This window comes from Dermochelys coriacea, chromosome 9 (assembly GCF_009764565.3).
Source record: "Dermochelys coriacea isolate rDerCor1 chromosome 9, rDerCor1.pri.v4, whole genome shotgun sequence".
In the NCBI taxonomy this organism is placed as follows: domain Eukaryota; kingdom Metazoa; phylum Chordata; order Testudines; family Dermochelyidae; genus Dermochelys; species Dermochelys coriacea.
In genome coordinates, this window is record NC_050076.1 from 22,228,834 (window position 1) to 22,247,145 (window position 18,312).

The 18,312-nt window shown below is 39.8% G+C and overlaps 2 protein-coding genes across 15 annotated transcripts in view; one reads left to right on the forward strand and one right to left on the reverse strand.

Annotated features, from left to right (window-relative positions):
- The window catches only part of TRIM59 (tripartite motif containing 59), a 77,446-nt gene extending 59,878 nt beyond the window's left edge, over positions 1-17,568 (forward strand). For 4 of the 6 annotated variants that reach the window (XR_006274065.1, XR_006274067.1, XR_006274064.1 and 1 more), the window contains 5 exons: positions 93-231; positions 3,296-3,635; positions 7,074-8,883; positions 15,320-15,526; positions 17,095-17,568. The gene's annotated coding sequence lies outside the window, so the exon portion shown is untranslated. Of the gene's footprint in view, positions 1-92; positions 232-3,295; positions 3,636-6,980; positions 7,027-7,073; positions 8,884-15,319; positions 15,527-17,094 lie in introns of all 6 variants that reach the window. The other 2 variants (XR_006274069.1, XR_006274068.1) reach the window with 1 other exon arrangement.
- The window catches only part of SMC4 (structural maintenance of chromosomes 4), a 95,797-nt gene that overhangs the window by 16,177 nt on the left and 61,308 nt on the right, over positions 1-18,312 (reverse strand). For all 9 annotated transcript variants that reach the window (XM_038415870.2, XM_038415868.2, XM_043491875.1 and 6 more), the window contains 6 exons: positions 8,749-8,934; positions 6,745-6,906; positions 6,212-6,437; positions 6,033-6,112; positions 668-820; positions 389-515 (listed from right to left, as the gene is read on the reverse strand). In XM_038415870.2, coding sequence (XP_038271798.1) covers positions 389-515; positions 668-820; positions 6,033-6,112; positions 6,212-6,437; positions 6,745-6,906; positions 8,749-8,934 — 934 coding nt within the window. The remainder of the gene's footprint in view (positions 1-388; positions 516-667; positions 821-6,032; positions 6,113-6,211; positions 6,438-6,744; positions 6,907-8,748; positions 8,935-18,312) is intronic.

Here is an 18,312-nt window from a genome sequence, read left to right on the forward strand (position 1 = left end):
GCCAATCCTAGTCCACAGAAATGCAAGGGTAAAACTATAAACAATTGTTATTATTAAATAGTAATTACTGCTTCTTTGCTTTACATTTCCAGGAACGTACCTGTTGGTCAACCAGGAGCCATTATGTAATCTTTTAGACCATTGGCTTTATTGTACTTATCTTGTCTTGCTGCTAGAACCTATCCAGAGGCTCGGGACTCCCCCTCGTCGCTTCTCTCCGCTCAATGAGCTGTGCGTAATAAACCCTTGTGCTTGATTCTACATTGTGTCCATTTCTGTTCCTTCAATATCATTGGTCAATCTGAACAAAAGTTATAAAATTCACCCCAATCGTGATTCATAAGTGGATATTGCTATAATTTATATCTAGAACTAAAATAAAACATACCTTTTTTGAAAGTATTAAGGGTTTTTTCTAGCTGTTTCTGTTTGTTCTTGTCAGGAGCAGCAGCAATTACATTAGCCTCAAGTTCTTTAACCTGGACTTTCAAATGAGCTTCTTGTTCTGATAAACTCTACAAAATAGAAGACTGTTAGAATACTGTACTAAGAATGAAAGACTTCATTTTAGCAAGGGGTGTAAGAGCTGTCAAAGTTAACATAATAGCAATATACTTTCAGCCTTAACTATGGAGATACTTGGCACCTCTCTGAAACAAACATTTACCTGGATACTCGCAGTATACTTTTCTAAAGTGTTTCTCATTTCCTGGACACACAGACGCAATTTTACTATGGCTTCTTCAAGTTGCACTTTCTCTTCTTGATACTGCATTGCTTTTATGGAATCCTTTTGCAGTTGAGATTCCATTTTATTGGCCTATAAATATAAATGTTATATAAAAGTTAGATTACAAAAATCATTTATATAGCACTACCTCTTTAAACTGAGATGTACAACACAACAAGACCCATACCCCTGAACAATTTATAATCTCCTAAAAACAAAAGAAACTCAACAGAAAACCTGGGACAACAGTTCAGGGAAGAACAAACAAGTAAGATTATTGCTGACGAAACAGACTCAGACAGTGAAAGAGAAGACAGAATTGTAAGAGAAGAGGAAACTGAAGACGACTTCTTGTCAGAATGTTTGGGGCAGGGAAGAAGGTTACAAATAGGTGACACTAGAGAAGTCTTGACATGGGATGGTGGTAAAAGGGTTGATGAGAAAATAATAAAACTATTTAGAAAAGAAGATAGTCCTGAAAGGGGAAAGAACGAGGGCTTGTCTACACACAGAATTGCACTGGTTTGTAATAAAGGTGTTATTTCAAGCAGATTAATTTGAATTGAATAAGAGACTGTGGATACTTATGTCAGTTTAAACCAGGTTTACTTTGGTTTATCTTAGAGCTGATTAGGAACAGGTTTAAGATAAACCAAAACGAGCATCCCCACAAGAGGTTTTGAACAGCTGTAACAACTTGTGCAGATTTATCTATAGACAACCCCTTAGTTAATAAAATAGTCTTTAGTCCAAAGATTTTTCTAAAAATCACTAGGCAGCACAGGACCTGAGGTAGGAAATGCACAACAAAGCCAAAGATGAAGATTTAAGGAGCAGACAGCTTGGTGTGAGAGTAAGAGAGACAGCAGAAAAAAAAAACCAGGTAATTAAAATGGAAAATTAAGTCCCCTAGAATAAGGCAGCACAAGAGGCATTAAAATCAGGGAAAAAGAATGGGGAACCAGAGAATGGTAAATAATGGCTATTTAAGGGGAAACTGAAAGAAACCTCTTAGTAATTGTGGCTCTTCAATTGGTCATCAATATGGATCCCGTTCTATGTGCATGTGCATGAGGTTCTTGGGCAATGCATGTCCTCACATTCCCCCCACCCAAAGGCGTAAAGGGAAGAGCGGCTTCAACTGTCCCCATGATAATTCAGAATCCTATACAAGGACAATTCCAAAAAAGTGGGCATGGAAGTCAGGTCATGTGAGCCACACAGATGACAGAGAACAACCTGTTATAATAAAGATAAGTAACATTTTTTTCCTTCAAGTATCTGTCTGTGTGGATTCCACTAAGTGACTGATCAATAGTGTCCATCTGAAAGGTAGGACTGAGGAATTCTGACCACCACCGACTAAACACCTCCATCTTACCAAATTTGGCATCTGATCTTGTGGCCATGTCAAATGGATAAGTGTTTAAAAGTAAAGGGATTACTCCACATAGCTGCCTTGCAAGTTTCAGATAGGGGGATGTTCCTGAAGCATCCTGAAGGAGAAGATGTAAAGTATACTCTAGTGGAGCGATCTTTAATATTTGGAGGGAGAGATATATCAATCATATGACATGTGTTATGCAGTGTACATCAATTTTGATATTCTTGGAGAGGAGACAATTTGACTGTTAGAGGCACCAAAGACAGCAAAAGAAATACAAGGAGACACTCTGTATGACTTTGTCCGATCAATGTAATATAACAAAGAACATGAAATGTCCAAGATGTGGAGTTTATCTCCTGGGAAGGAATGGAGTTCTGGAAAGAAAATGGGTAAAATAAATAAATTAGTTCCAATGAAAGTCTGACAAAACTTTGGGAATAAACTTGGGATTATGTCAACACCACCTCATTTCTGTGGAATGTTGAGTAAAGGTTAGTCCTGAGAGCTTACAGTTTGCTGACCCTTCTGGCTGATGTAATGGCAACTAAAAAGTCTGTCTTGAGAGTAAAGTGGTATAAAGAACATTCAGAAAGAAGCTCTAAAGGGAGGCTCCATAAGGCTTGTAAGGACAATACTGAGATCCCATGTCAGAGGTTCTCTTATCACTAGGGGATGAATGTGTAGCAATCCCTTTAGAAATGCAGATAGAGAGGTGAGAAAAAAAATGAACATGATCACAAGCGAGAGTGGCATACTGATAATGTTCTAAGGTGGACTGTGATGTAATAGAACGTGAATCGAAACTGCAGTCAAGAATTTTGGGCTAGGGGCCTTCAAGCGATCCAGGTTGCGTTGTACAGCCTAAATTGAAATATTTTCCATATAGAGGAATAAGTCTTCCTTGTGGAGAGTTTGCTACTTTGTAGAAGAACCTCTTATACTTGTATCTCGTTTCTGCTGGTAGGATGCAACCAGCCAAAATCCAGACTGTTATACATAGTGACCTCACATCTTGATGAAGTATCTGTCCCCAGTTCTGATATGTTTAGATAGTCTGAAAGTGGTATGGAAGGCTGAATAGGCATTTTGAGATCTGTCAGCCAGAACTGTTTCAACCAATACAGAGCTATCAGGTTCAGCGTAGCTATATTATGTCTGACTTTACATACAACTTTCAGAATCAAAGGAATCTGTGGAAATGCGTACGAGACTTGATCCCATGGTTCTGAGGAAGGATTCCTATAATGTTGCTGGACTTGTGCCTCTCCTGGAAGAAGAGGTTGGACTTTTGCATTGTCTTGTATGGTAAACAAGTCTACTGTCGAAATATTGGCTTGATGGAAGCCTTCAGAGCTCCCTCAGCAGACGATCCATTGCCAACCATGAGTAAGTCTGCTAGTTTACTGTTGATTCCTGGAAGATGAACAACTGACATTATCCCATGTTGTTGACAGCCTCTTGACAGACAGGTGATGAGCAGGCATCTCTTTGTTTTAGAGGAAATTATCATTGCTGAAGGTAGGTAGATGCCTCCTGCCTGGACTGCCCCGAATATTGACAAGGCTTACGATTTGGGGTCGAGGTGAAGATGTCCAAAGAATGGAGTGTAACCCTGGAACAGTTAAGGGAGTGCAGTGCATCAGCCATGCACATGTGCACTAAATAATTCTGTGCCCTTGAAGGGAAAATCCTCTGACTTTACACTTCTCTGAGAATACCAGAGGCCTGCAGCCACAAAACTCTGCACTTAGTTACTACAGTGGCCATAGATCAAGCCTCCATGTCTGATGCATCTATGGCTGCCTATAGCAAATGTTTTTGTTACTAGCTGATCCTCTGAAATGGCGCTTTTCAACTCCTCTATTAAGTCTTGTGGGAGTTTAGTTAGAAAGGAGGGTAACTTTGCAGTTACAAATTGTTAATTACCAGACCTTATTTGCAGTAATGTTGATGAATAGATCTTTCTTTCAAATAAATCTAGTTCCTGGGGGTCTTTGTCTTTTGGGTTGCTCTTAGTAAGCCACACTGGTTCAGATCAATGGTCTATCTAGCCCAGTGTGCTGTCTTCCAACAGCGGTCAGTGCCAGATGCTTCAGAGGGAGTGAACTGAGCAGGGCGATTATTGAGAGTGATCCATCCCTGTAGTCCAGTCCCAGCGTTCGACAGTCAGAGGCTTAGGGTCACCCAAAACATAGCGTTGCATCCCTGACTATCTTGGCTAATAGCAATTGATGGATCTATCTTCCATGAACTTGTCTAATTCTTTTTTGAAATCAGTTATATTTTTGGCCTTCACATCCCTGGCAACGAGATCCACAGGTGACTATACATTGTGTGAAGAAGTACTTCCTTATGTTTGTTTTAAACCTGCTGCCTATTAATTTCCCCTGGTTCATGTGTTATGAAGGGGTAAATAACATTTCCCTATTCATTTTATCCATACTATTCATGATTTTATAGATCTCTATCATATCCCCCTTTAAGTAGTCCTTCTCAACTGAATGGTCCCAATTTTTTTTAATCTCTTCTCATATGGAAGCTGTTCTATACCCTTAATTTTTGTTGCCCTTCTCTGTACTTTTTTCAGTTCTGAAGTATCTTTTTTGAGATGGGGCATACCAAGGACTTATATAGTGGCATTATATTTTTTGTCTTATTATCTATCCCTTTTCTAATAGCTTCTAACATTGTTAGCTTTTTTGACTGCCGCTGCACATTGAGCAGATGTTTTCAGAGAACTATCCATGATGACTCCAAGATCTCTTTCTTGAGTGGTAACAGCTAATTTAGACCCCATCATATTGTATGTATAGTTGGGATTATGTTTTACAATGTGCATTATATTGCATTTATCAAATTGAATTTCATCTGCTATTTTGTGCCAGTCATCCATTTTGAGAGATCCCCCTGTAACTGTTCGCAGTCTGCTTTGTACTTAGCTATCTTGAATAATTTTGTATCTGCAAACTTTGCCACCTCACTGTTTACCCCTTTTTCCACATGTTGAACAGCACTGATCCCAGTACAGATCCTGGGCAGACCCCCTTTTTACCTCTCTTCACTGTGAAAACTGACCATTTATTACTCCCCTTTGTTTCCTATCTTCTAACCAGTTACTGATCAATGAGAGGACCTTCCCTCTTATCCCATGACTACTTACTTTGCTTAAGAGCCTTTGGTCAGGGACATTATCAAAGTCCAAGTACATTATATCCACTGGATACCCTTCGTCCACATTTGTTGACATCCTCAGTGAATTCTAATAGAATGAGGCGGCATGATTTCCCTTTACAAAAGCCTTGTTGACTTTTCCCCAACATACTGTGTTCATCTACATATCTGATAATTCTGTTCTTTACTATAGTTTCAACCAATTTGCCTGGTAGTGAAGTTAGTCTGGTTGGCCTTTCTGTGGACTGCAGAAATCTTAAACTTTGTGTTACAGAATTAGAATGTAAACCTAAAAAATGTAAGCTCCTGTGTGGCCTCCCAAGGCAATATTGACTGTTTTCCTGCACAACAGTTCCTTATTTTCAGTCCTTCTCCTGCATTAGTTTCTTTTTTTCAATCAATTTCCTAGTTATTAAAGGTGTCACATACACATGCATATAAAATCGGTGCAACATCTATAAACACAGTGTAGCACTAGAATGAGAGATAACAAAATTCTTTATAAAGTACATTATGCAACTATCAATGTGATTTGAAATACTCTAATACAAATCTCATTAAACAGTATCAGGTTTATTTAGTCTTTTCCAGAAAGCTATAGCACTGATTGATAAGTAATATTTAAACAATGTTGATGTTCTCTGCACAATATTTGTATATAAACGATTTAAATAAAATCAGGAAGTGTAAATATAGGAGAGGAATTTTGAAGAAACACTTTTCTATGTGCAATTATGAACTAACCTCTTCTTCTGAAATTTCAACCACAACGGAGGATCCCATTCTACCCTTCATTATGTTACGTCCACCTCCACTCATTGTTCCTAAAGTAGGATAAGGAAAAAAAAAGTTAAGCTAATTTCAATTTGCTATCCAACAATAAAACCATGAAGATATAAATTTAGTTATGTATCTTTAAATACCTGATTGTTCTACTATCTGTCCTTGCAAAGTTACAACTCTCCATCTTGTGTCCTTTTGGAATGCTACTCTGATAGCCTGATCCAAGTTATTGGCTACTAGAGTATCACGTAATGCAAAGTAAAAGGCATGGCGAATCTTCTCATCTTTTACTTTCACCATATCAAAGAGACGAGGAGTGTTTTCTGGAGTCTGAATTTTATTCATACTTTTTCCCCATACTCTCATCTGTATGGAAGAAGAGGAATCTCAGAATAAGTTAAAACAACATTTTAATACTCTAAGGTGAACTAAGGCCTCTGAGTGTACACAGTAATTCCCGAGCACTATACTGTTGCCACATTCTTCAGAATGCCAGTGGACATTAAATAATGTTACCAAAGAGATGTCTGCTCACTTGCAAGATAAAAAAACCCAAGAGGTTGATTATTATATTAGCGTATACAATAAGATATTTGTTCAGAACAAATTTGTTCAGCCTATAATACAGGGGGGAGTCAACAGTCTAGCTTATTTCCAGAAAACCAATACTTACTTTGTCCAAGGCTATAAATGTGGCAACTCCAATTCCTTGACTCTTCAAGAAGTTCACACATTCCTGAGCTGTATCAATTGTATCTACAACAATGTAGTCTAAGGCACCGCAAGATGACGAGATAGCAACGTCATACTTTTCATCAATAGCTCCTAAGTCTCCCTAGTAATTGACATATAAAACAGACAGTTATTTTGATCAGTATGGTAATTAACAGTGATACCCATCTTTTCTAGATACAAATAGAGAGAAGACAAAAAACATGTTAACACAACCTGAAATGTATGTATTTTATGTATACCTGACATTTTCTCATCCTGTTTTCACAGTTCAGAATACTTGTGAAATGTAGAAAGTTAACCTTTATACAGAACTCACAATGCCATCTGTGCTACAGATCACTATTTACGTATTTCTAATGTGCACGCTATTAAGGTATGGTAGTGGAAATACTTAGTACTTATATAGCAGTTTTTATGTTAAAAACAATGTACAGACATCTGATTAGTCTGATACTCCATGCTAAATTATCTTTCTGTCTGGAGCATAAATCATTACTCCTTTAATTAAAGTTTTAGTGAGTCAGTGTGGCCTAGTGGACAGAGCATTGTCTGGGACATGGGAGATTTAGGTTCCATTCCCTGTTCTGCCCTCGCATGCTGGGTGACCTTAGGTAAATCAGTTCACCTTTGTGCCTTGGTTTCCCCATCTGTGAATTGGGCATAATGATATGGTTCAAAGCGCTTTTAAGATTTGCAGGTAAAAAACACTATATAAGAGCTAGGTTTAGTATTTAATCACTGCTCCATCACCTTCTATATGACTTGAGAGAACTATTTAACCTACCTCAGTTTTCCCACTTCTGAAATAGAGATGATAATCCTCAAATGGGGGTTGCATGGCTTATATTATCTCTACAGTGGTTTGAATATATCTGCTAATGGAAAATTTACTACTTGATTTTCCCCCTTGGTATTGACATCTATACCAACACATTATGAGAGGTGGCGTCTTTTATTACAGTTATCAGATGCATTTTCAATGTCAATTCTACGTGTTAGAAATATTTCTTCCATTATTTTAAAATGGCAGTAAGAAGTCTGTTCCATCAAATTATTTTGTAATTGCTAACACAATGAATTACAACGTACTGTTTGAACACCGTTACCCCCCCATTTTCTACCCCATTGCAACCTCCAAAATATGGGGCTATCGTGGTGGGGCAGGAAGAGGGCATGGCCAGGCCACAGTGGGTTCTATCATAGACAAGTGGCTTTGGTTAGAGCAGACCAAAGGCTGCTCTTATGCTGGGTCAATTGTAAACTGGACCAGAGAATCAAGAAATTGTAATTGGTTTTCTGAAAACCCTCAGCCTTCAGTGAATTTTGACATAAGAATGAATCCAAGCAATTAATTTTAACAAGTTAAACATATAAAATACTAAGTGTTTGTAGGATTCCTACTTTGTTGTATTGAGTTTTGTTTAACAGTTGACAGAAAGGACTAGGACAGTAATTCTCAAACTTTTTTACTGGTGACCCCTATCACATAGCAAGCCTCTGAGTGCAATCCCCCTTATAAATTAAAAACACTTTTATATATATTTAACATTATTATAAATGATGAGGCAAAGCAGGGTTTGGGATGGAGGCTGATAGCTCGCGACCCCCGACATAATCTCACGACCCAAGGGGTCCTGACCTCCAGTTTGGAACCCTTGGACTAGGAGTTTGCAGTTCTGCTACTGGCTTTTTCACTTCTTCAGTAAGAGATTCTCCCAGGGTCACAGTCTTTGAGTTGGACGCCCTGTTTGTTAAAACAGGAATTGTAACAGGCTTACATAAATATGTAAAATGCTTTGAGATCCTTGGATACAAGTCTACATAGGGGTGCAAAATATTATATTGTATGGTTCATTTACTGAGGACAATTCCAATAAGAGTGATGACACCTGTGAAATATAAAAGCCCGTTTGTTAATGATACATTAATTCTTAAACTTTACCAGTCTTCCATATATTCCAGGAATTTTTCCAGATTTCTTCTGCTGAAGTAGACCATCAAGAACCTTTCCTCGACTGCGATTTATTGCCAAAGAACTTTTTGCTTCTTCTACCTTCTGACGTAACTCTCGAACAAGGTTCTTAGTGTCCATTTCCTCTCTTCCAAGTTTCTCAAGCTCATTCTCTTTCTACCAATAGTTAAAAAAAGTTAATTGAAAATATTCATAGCTGAAAATCTCAGAAGCAGTCTATATATTTAAAGTTCAGGCACACTTATAGTAATGATTGTATAAGAAAAGTTAATAAAGAGTAAAATCATCAACCATAAGATATCAGAGATAGCAAATGCTTAGTGTTAAGCAAACAATGAATGGAAACATTCTTTATTCAAACAGCTACTTCTAAAATTAAATGGAAAAATACATTATACTTTATAATGTGTACTTTCTGACAAAGTTTTAAGAGAAGCTACATATTTTGATTGACTTTTTCCAAGGGAGCTGGATGCACAATTTATTTAGGCTCCTTGGAAAATCCCAGCCTTAAGGAGAAAAACAAATAGAAAATATAGTATATGTGCAATCTAAATTAAAATCAGGAAGTGCAAACAGTTGTACAAACTTAAAATTACAACAAGATTGTTGATTTCCAGAGCTTAATGTCAGCAATTAAGTATCCCAAATATGCTTTGAAGTTCAAACTTCACTGAGAAGAAATAGTGTTTTGATCTTTGCCATTGCTTGGTTGGAGATCATTTTCTACTTGTTTACATAAGGGTTATTTCTTTGCAATTGAAACAAATGTCTAAAATTTCTAAAACTTGGAGAATATTGTACAATGCAGCAGTATATTAGAAACATTTTTATACTTCTCATAGTTAAGAATTTTTTGGGAATCATTTTACTACACGCATTTCAATGTTCAATAAAAACATCCTTTATGGAAGCTATTCTAGCACCATTTGAGAGCACCACCCTCTCCTGCCAACCCCCTTCTCTAGATCAACAATCACCTTCATGTCTGATAGCTGAGCAAAAAGAAAGATGGAACAATTTCATTGTTTGTTGAATTCTTAGCACATGGTACCAAGCATGTTTAGATATGATTTTTTAGTCACTTAATTACTACCTCCCCATCCAACCAAAAAAAGTTAATATGGATGTAGTCCTCATTGAGGATTACTAAGATTCAAGTTTAGCCCCTTATAAACAGAAAATAAATGGTAACTTTTAGATAAACTCAAGAATTTTTACTCAAACATCCAGGGATGGGAGAAGTTTAAATTGCCAAATTAAATGTAAAAATGTAAGAAGAAAAGCCAAAAAGGAGTTTGAAGAACAGCTAGCCAAAAACTCAAAAGGTAACAAAATGTTTTTTAGGTACATCAGAAGCAGGAAGCCTGCTAAACAACCAGTGGGGCCCCTGATGATCAAGATACAAAAGGAGCACTTAAAGACGATAAAGTCATCGAGGAGAAACTAAATGAATTATTTGCTTCAGTCTTCACAGCTGAGGATGTTAGGAAGATTCCCAAACCTGAGACGTCTTTTGTAGGTGACAAATCGGAGGAATTGTCACAGATTGAAGTGTCACTAGAAGAGGTTTTGGAATTAATTGAGAAACTTAATAGTACAGTAACAAGTCACTGGGACCAGATGGCATTCCCCCAAGAGTGCTGAAAGAACTCATATGTGAAATTGTGGAACTATTAACTATGGTTTGTAACCTGTATTTAAGTCAGCTACTGTACCCAATGACTGGAAGATAGCTAATGTAATGCCAGTATTTAAGAAGGGCTCTAGACGTGATCCTGGCAATTGCAGACTGGTAAGTCTAACGTTAGTACTGGGCAAATTAGTTGAAACAATAGTAAAGAATAAAATTGTCAGACACATAGAAGAACATTAATTGTTGGGCAAAAGTCAACACGGTTTCCGTAAAGGGAGATCATGTCTTACTAATCTAATAGAGTTCTTTGAAGGGGTCAAACAAACATGTGGATAAGGGGGATCCAGTGGACATAGCGTACTTAGATTTCCAGAAAGCCTTTGACAAGGTCCTTCACCAAAGGCTCTTACATAAATTAAGTTGTCATGGGACAAGAGGGAAGATCCTTTCATGGATTGAGAACTGGTTAAAAGACAAGGAACAAAGAGTAGGAATAAATGGTAAATTTTCAGAATGGAGAGGGGTAACTAGTGGTGTTCCCCAAGGATCAGTCCTAGGACCAATCCTATTCAACTTATTCATAAATGATCTGGAGAAAGGGGTAAACAGTGAGGTGGCAAAGTCTGCAGATGATACTAAACTGCTTAAGATAGTTAAGACCAAAGCAGACGGTGAAGAACTTCAAAAAGATCTCACAAAACTAAGTAATTGGGCAATAAAATGGCAAATGAAATTTAATGTGCATAAATGTAAAGTAATGCACATTGGAAAAAATAACCCCAACTATACATACAATATGATGGGGGCTAATTTAGCTATTACTGATTAGGAGAAAGATCTTGGAGTCATCGTGGATAGTTCTCTGAAGATGTCCACACAGTGTGCATCAGCAGTCAAAAAAGCAAACAGGATGTTAGGAATCATTAAAAAAGAGAGAATAAGACGGAGAATGTCTTATTGCCCTTATATAAATCCATGGTATGCCCACATCTTGAATACTGCATACAGATGTGGTCCCCTCATCTCAAAAAAGATACACTGGAATTAGAAAAGGTTCAGAAAAGGGCAACTAAAATGATTAGGGGTTTGGAACCGGTCCCTATGAGGAGAGATTAAAGAGGCTAGGACTTTTCAGCTTGGAAAAGAGGAGACTAAGGGGGATATGACAGAGGTATATAAAATCATGAGTGATGTGAAGAAAGTGAATAAGGGAAAGTTATTTACTTGTTCCCATAATATAAGAACTAGGGGCCACCAAATTAAATTTATGGATAGCAGGTTTAAAAACAAATAAAAGGAAGTTCTTCTTCACTCAGCACACAGTCAACCTATGGAACTCTTCGCCTGAGAAGGTTGTGAAGGCTAGGACTATAACAGGGTTTAAAAGAGAACTGGATAAATTAATGGAGGTTAAGTCCATTAATGGCTATTAGCCAGGATGGGTAAGGAATGGTGTCCCTAGCCTCTGCTTGTCAGAGGGTGGAGATGGATGGCAGGAGACAGAGAGATCACTTGATCATTACCTGTTAGGTTCACTCCCTCTGGGGCACCTGGTATTGGGCACTGCCGATAGACAGGATACTGCGCTGGATGGACCTTTAGTCTGACCCAGTATGGCCATTCTTATGTAAGTTTAACTTTGAACAGGGACCAACCTTAGAAATAAGTGAATGTTTCAGGAAGCTGTGTAAAGTCAGGTTAATATAGTGAATACCATTTTGCAAGGTTACAGTAGGAATTATTAGGTGACTGACATAACACAAGTTATCCTACCTTTTTTGCCTGCACCTTTATTTTCACAAATTATTTTCTCAAGATTTAAAGAATTCTCAAAGTAGTTTTCAAATTTTGTCTAGTCCCATTATATGTTCAAGTGGCAATACTATAGCAACTGTTTGGGAGGCAATGACTAAAACAAATGAACAATGTTTTAACAGAGACAAGGTGAGTGAGGTAATATCAGTGAGACACAAACTTTTGAGGTTAAAACAGAACTCTTCTTCAGGTCTGGGAAATGTAATCAGAGCATCACAGCTAAGTACAAGATAAAACAGCACAAGTTGTTAACACACATTTCAAGGGACTACTCAAGGTGAAGTTAAAGGGCTACTTCACCTTGAACGGTCCCTTGAAATATGCATTCACAACTTACGCAAAACAACCTGGTATTTAGCTATGACGCTCTGGGTATGTCTAAACTGCAATTAAAAACCTACAACTGGCCTGTGCCAGCTGACTTGGGCTCATGGGGCTCAAGCTATGGAGCTGTTTAACTGCGGTGTAAATGTTTGGGTTCAGGCTTAAACCTGGGCTCTAGGACCCTGCAACAAACCCATAGACTGAGTCAGCTGGCATAGGCCAGCCATGGGTTTTAAATTGCACCGTAGACATTCTGTCTGAGTACGTTTCCCAGACCTGAAGAAGAGCTCTGTGTAAGTTTGAAACCTTGTCTCTCACCAACAGAAGTTATTACTTCACATACCTTGTCTCTAATATCCTTGGACCAACGCAGCTACAACAATAATAGTGTTTTAATAAACTTTCTGAATTTACATTTAGGCTGAGAATAAAGAAATTATCTAGAAGGTTTTTTTTTGTTTTGTTTTTTTGAAAGTTACCCTTTGGGTTAAAAATTTTCATGTTAATATGTTGTTTCTCAAGCTCTGGGTAAATTTCTGTTTGGTGGTTTGAGAAAGAAGGCTTTATGTATTAACTAGTTTCTCAGGTTAAAAAAGAAAAGATGTTTCACAACTCCAAAATTTGGTATTGACTTAGCCCTTAATGAGAACAAGTGTGTTTGACACACATGAAAAATTGTATTTAGAAATAATAAAATTGTGTTAGGTGTAAATGAATGCATATGAATGAGGTCATGCTTTTTTCTTCAGTTTTACTTTTGAGGTAAAGGAAACTCAGCTAGAAGCCACAACAACATGAAGCTAAGAATTTAAATGCACAAGTCAGTACACTCCAAGTTTTAATTCATGGCAACCATACTACTACTACAAACCATCCATTTATGAATTTTTCTATTACTGTATCCTTTGAACAGTGCAGCTTACTTTAAAAAAACCTCAGGGTCAAAATGTAAGTTTTAAGATTAGAAATGTTTCCATAATTTTTTAATTTATTTATTTATTTATTTAAAACTCCACTGAGAAATTTTAAGCAAACAACTCCCTATAACGTTTGAAACCTGAACACTGCATTATAATGAATCTGGAAATACACCATAACTAATAAGAAAGCAAGACTGTTTATTTTCATTGTCGAAGATGAAAAATGTGAACAGCAGAAGCAGAAATTTGATTAAAATTTTCACTTAGTCTAAGGTATTAACTGAGTAGGTAGAGAAATTTTGTTCACAACATGATTTTAAGCTGACACTGTTTCCTTAAAATACATTTCTAGCCTGAAATGTGACTGTAAGAGTTGCTTAAATGGAATTTTTTATTTAGAGTATCTGACTTAGATACTATTGGCTGAATTTACAAGGACAATCTCCCCTCCCCCCCCACCACAAAAAATTGCCAGTCCTGAAAACTCACTGAATATGAAATGTCAAACCATGTTTATTCAGGTTTAATCACCACCACCAATATAAAACATCCTTCAGGCCATATTCTTCCCTTGGAAAAAAATAGTTACTGGCCTCCTGTAATAATTGTTCTTCATGTCCATTCCATATTAGGTGCACTGTGTTCATCGTTGCCAAATATTTTCCCCTCAGTAGTATTCATCAGACCAGCTCTAGTACTTCTGGTGCTGCACACTTATGCACCAGCATAAGGAGCGCTGCTGGCCCCACATCCTCTCAGTTCCTTCTTGCCAGCTAACTCCGTACATCAAGAACACTAAACCATTCTGCAGATCCATGCAACTCTTTGTGGCAGCAGCAGAGAGGACGAAAACCCTACTGGTTTCAGCCCAGAGAATCTCATCCTGGATAACCTCTGGCCAGAAACACTACTGAAGAGGCCTGAGCTCTCGTGAAATGAGAAGTGACATTCACCTTTCATAGCATGCCCAAATACAAGAGGTTATCCAGGATGAGATTCTCTGAGCTGAAACCGGTAGGCCTTTCATCCGCTCTGCTGCTGCCACAAAGAGTTGCATGGATCTGCAGAATGGTTTAGTCTTCTCGATGTACAAGGTGAGGGCACGCCTAAAACCCAACGAGTGAAGCTGCCGCTCTTCTGAATTCTTGTGAGGCTTCGGGAAGACGACAAACAGGAAAATGGCCTGATTACTATGGAACAGCAAAATCACGGTTAGCTGGAAGGCTGGATGTGCGCACAGCAGGACCTTATACTTAAAGAACATCATGTATGGTGGTGTGACGTAAGGGTCCTGATTTCAGAGATCTTTCTGGCTGAGGTAATTGCTACCAGGAAGGCGACCTTCCAGGAAAGCAGCAGCAGAGGGCACAACAGTAGGGGTTCAAAGGGAGGGCATATCAGTTTCAACAGGACTAGGTTTAAGTCCCATGGAGGAATCGGATTGTGAATCCGAGGGTAAAGTCTCTCCAACCCTTTAAAAAAAAAAAAAAAAAAAAAAAAAAAAAAAAAAAAAAAAAGCTAATTGTCATCTTGTGAGGGAAAACTGACCTATTGCCCACTTAGTGAGGTAGGTAGCCCTAGTGAATGGCTTCCTCCTACCCAGCAAGACCTGTAGAACCTGTTCTGAACAGGCTTGCTCTTCTGGGTTCAGCCATGTAACTTCCATGTAGACAGGTGAAGGAACCTCAAGCTCGAGTGGAGTAAGTGGCCATGGTCTTGTGAAATTAGGTCTGGGTGGAATGGTAGCGGAGGGCTACTGATAAGTCGAGCACCATGCCGAACCAGTGTTGGCGTCGCCATGGCAGGGCTATAAGAATAATTCTCGCTTGTCCCGCTTGATTTTCAGGACCAGGTGAACTAGAAGAAATATGTAGAATAGGAGCTCTGTCCATGGAAGCAGGAAGGCATTGAAAAAGGAGCCCAGGCTGTGCCCACACAGCAAGTAAAATTGATGGCATTTCCTGTTTTGCTTGGTCATGAACAGGTCTACCTGGGCACATCCCAACCTTTGGAAGATTAACCTGGTGACCTCTGGGTGAAGGGACCACTCATGGTGAGAGGAAAAGGATCTGCTGAGATGATCTCCCAGGATGTTCCAGGCTCCTGGAAAATGTGGAGCCTCAAAAATGGGTGGAGTGCCCCATTTCCAAAGAATTTCCAAAGATGGATGGTCTCCTGACACAGGGCAAAGGAGAACGCTCCTCCCTGCTTATTGATTTAGAACATGACCATGGTGTTGTCCATAACACTTGAACTACCTTGCCTAAGTTGGGAGGAAGGAAGACTTGGCAAGCCAAGTGGATTGCTCTGAGGCAATTGAGGTGGGCTCCCCAACCTAGGTCTGATGTGTCAGACATTGGGGACACTGATGGCTGGGAGGGAGGGAGGAGGGGGAACGACAAAGGGAATGCCTGCCATTACCAACCATGGGTCCTTTTGCTATTCAATGAAGGCAAGGACTGGGGCTCGAACAGTAAGCACCAAGTCCAAGTTGTGCCTGTTCAGAGAGTACACTGAAGCTAACCAATCTGCAGGGGCTTCAGATGCAGCCTTGCATACTGGACCACATAAGGGCATGCAGTCATGTGCCCCAGTAACCTGAAGCAAACCTGGGCTGTTGTGATTGAGTGAGCCATGACCTTGAATATCAAGTCTGACATAGTCCAGAATCATGCCTCTGGAAGGAAGGCTCTGGACTGGGTTGAGTCAAGCACTGCCCCGATAAACTCTATTATCTGAATTGGAATGAGAGTTGACTTTTGGTAGTTTATCAGCAAGCCAGTGCTCTGAAGGTGACTTGGACCAGATTGATGCTATTCTTTATTTGAGCCTCTGAACAACCCATGATCAGCCAGTCGTTGAGGTACAGGTAGACTTGAACGCCTCACCTTCTGAAGAAGGCAGCTACCGCCACCAGGCATTTCATAAAAACCAGGGGGGCTGCTGATATGCCAAATGGGAGAATTGTGAATTGGTAATGAGTCTATTTTACAGTAAACCTGAGGAATCTTCTGTGGCAACAGAACATGAAAGTGTGAAAGAAGTGTCCTTCAAGTCAAGGGTGGTGTACCAGTTCCCTGGATCCAGGGAGGGGATAGTAGAAGCCAGGGAGACCATGCGGAACTTCAGTTTCTTGAAATAACCCTTAAAGCGATGCATGTCCAGGATAGGGCGAAGGCCCCCACTGGCTTTGGGATTAGAAAATGTTAGGAGTAAAACCCCTTCCCTCTCAATCTGAGGTACCGCTTCCGCAGCCCCCACCTGCAGGAGGATCTGTACCTCCTGACCTAGGAGTTGCTTGTGAGAAGGGTCCCTGAAGAGGGACAGGGATGGGAGTGGGAGAGGAGGGGTGGATGAGAACTGAAGGGTATAACTGTCCACCACTGTATTTAGCACCCAGTGGTACAATTTAATGTGGGACGACGCCAGGCTGATGTGGGAAAGTCAGTCCAAAAACAAAGGGGGGGTGGGGGGAGGGTCATGATCCAAGGTGGGAACTGGTATCACACCCTCAGAAGGCATGTTTGAATCCACTGGAGTACCTATGCAACCTCAGCAGTGAAGATGAGGTGGATGGGAGCGACTGACAATGCTTGTAACCTCTGCCTCTCTATTGTACAGATCCTATCTCGGTGGTGAAGCCGAAAAATGGGCCAGTTATTGAGACCAGAAGTGCTTCCTTGCAATAGATGGAGCATAGAGGCCCAGGGACCTGAGGGTAGCCCTTGGAGTCTAGTTTTCAGAGCAAACAGACACAATGAGGAGTCGTCGAAAGGGAGGTGCGGGATCGACTGCTGGACTTCTTGAGGTCACCCCAAGGAATGTAGCCAAGAGCATCACCTTATGGACACTGCAGCGGCCATCATCCTGTCTGCTGTGTCAGCTAAGTCCAGTGCTACCTGGACAGAGGCTCTAGCAACATTCTTACTCTCCTTTAAGAGGGCAGAGAATTCCTGCCTTGAGTCCTGAGGCATGGAGTCTTTAAATTTGGACAAGGAATCCCACACGTTGTAATTGTATCTCCCCAGCAGGGCTTGCTGGTTTGAGATAAGTAGCTGAAGACCCCCTGTGGAATAAACTTTCCTCCCAAGCAGAGAGTTTCTTTGCGTCCTTTTGTTGGGGGTAGCACTCTCATTGGCCGCCAATACAATTAGGGGCCCAGGAGGGGTATAAGAGTATAGGTACTCATACCTCTTGGCTGGCACATAATATTTCTTCTCTGACCCCTTCAAAGGCAGAGGGAGGGAGAGAAAATGGGGTCTGCCAGAGGGCTTTCACCGTATCCATTACTGTCTCGTTAATGGGTAGGGCCACCTTAGATGGTGCTGTTGCATCCAGAATGTCAATGAGGCTGTGGAACGATTCTTTGAGTGCCTCAGTCTCTAGCCCCAGGTTATCACCTATCTGCTTCAGAAGCTCCTGATAGACTTTGAAGTCATCTTGTGGCAGCAAGATAGTTGGTCCCCAGATGGCCTTGTCTGGAGAAGAAGAAGAGACCTGTACCAGAGGAAGGGCTTCTCCCTCTTCTTCAGCCTTGTCATAAATATAAAGGGAAGGGTAAACACCTTTAAAATACCTCCTGGCCAGAGGAAAAATCCTTTCACCTGTAAAGGGTTAAGAAACTAGGATAACCTCGCTGGCACCTGACCGTAATGACCAATGAGCAGACAAGATACTTTCAAAGCTGGAGGGAGGGAAAAAACAAAGGGTCTGTCTGTCTATGTGATGCTTTTGCCAGGGACAGAACAGGAATGGAGTCTTAGAACTTAGTAAGTAATCTAGCTAGATATGCATTAGATTATGATTTCTTTAAATGGCTGAGAAATTACACTGTGCTGA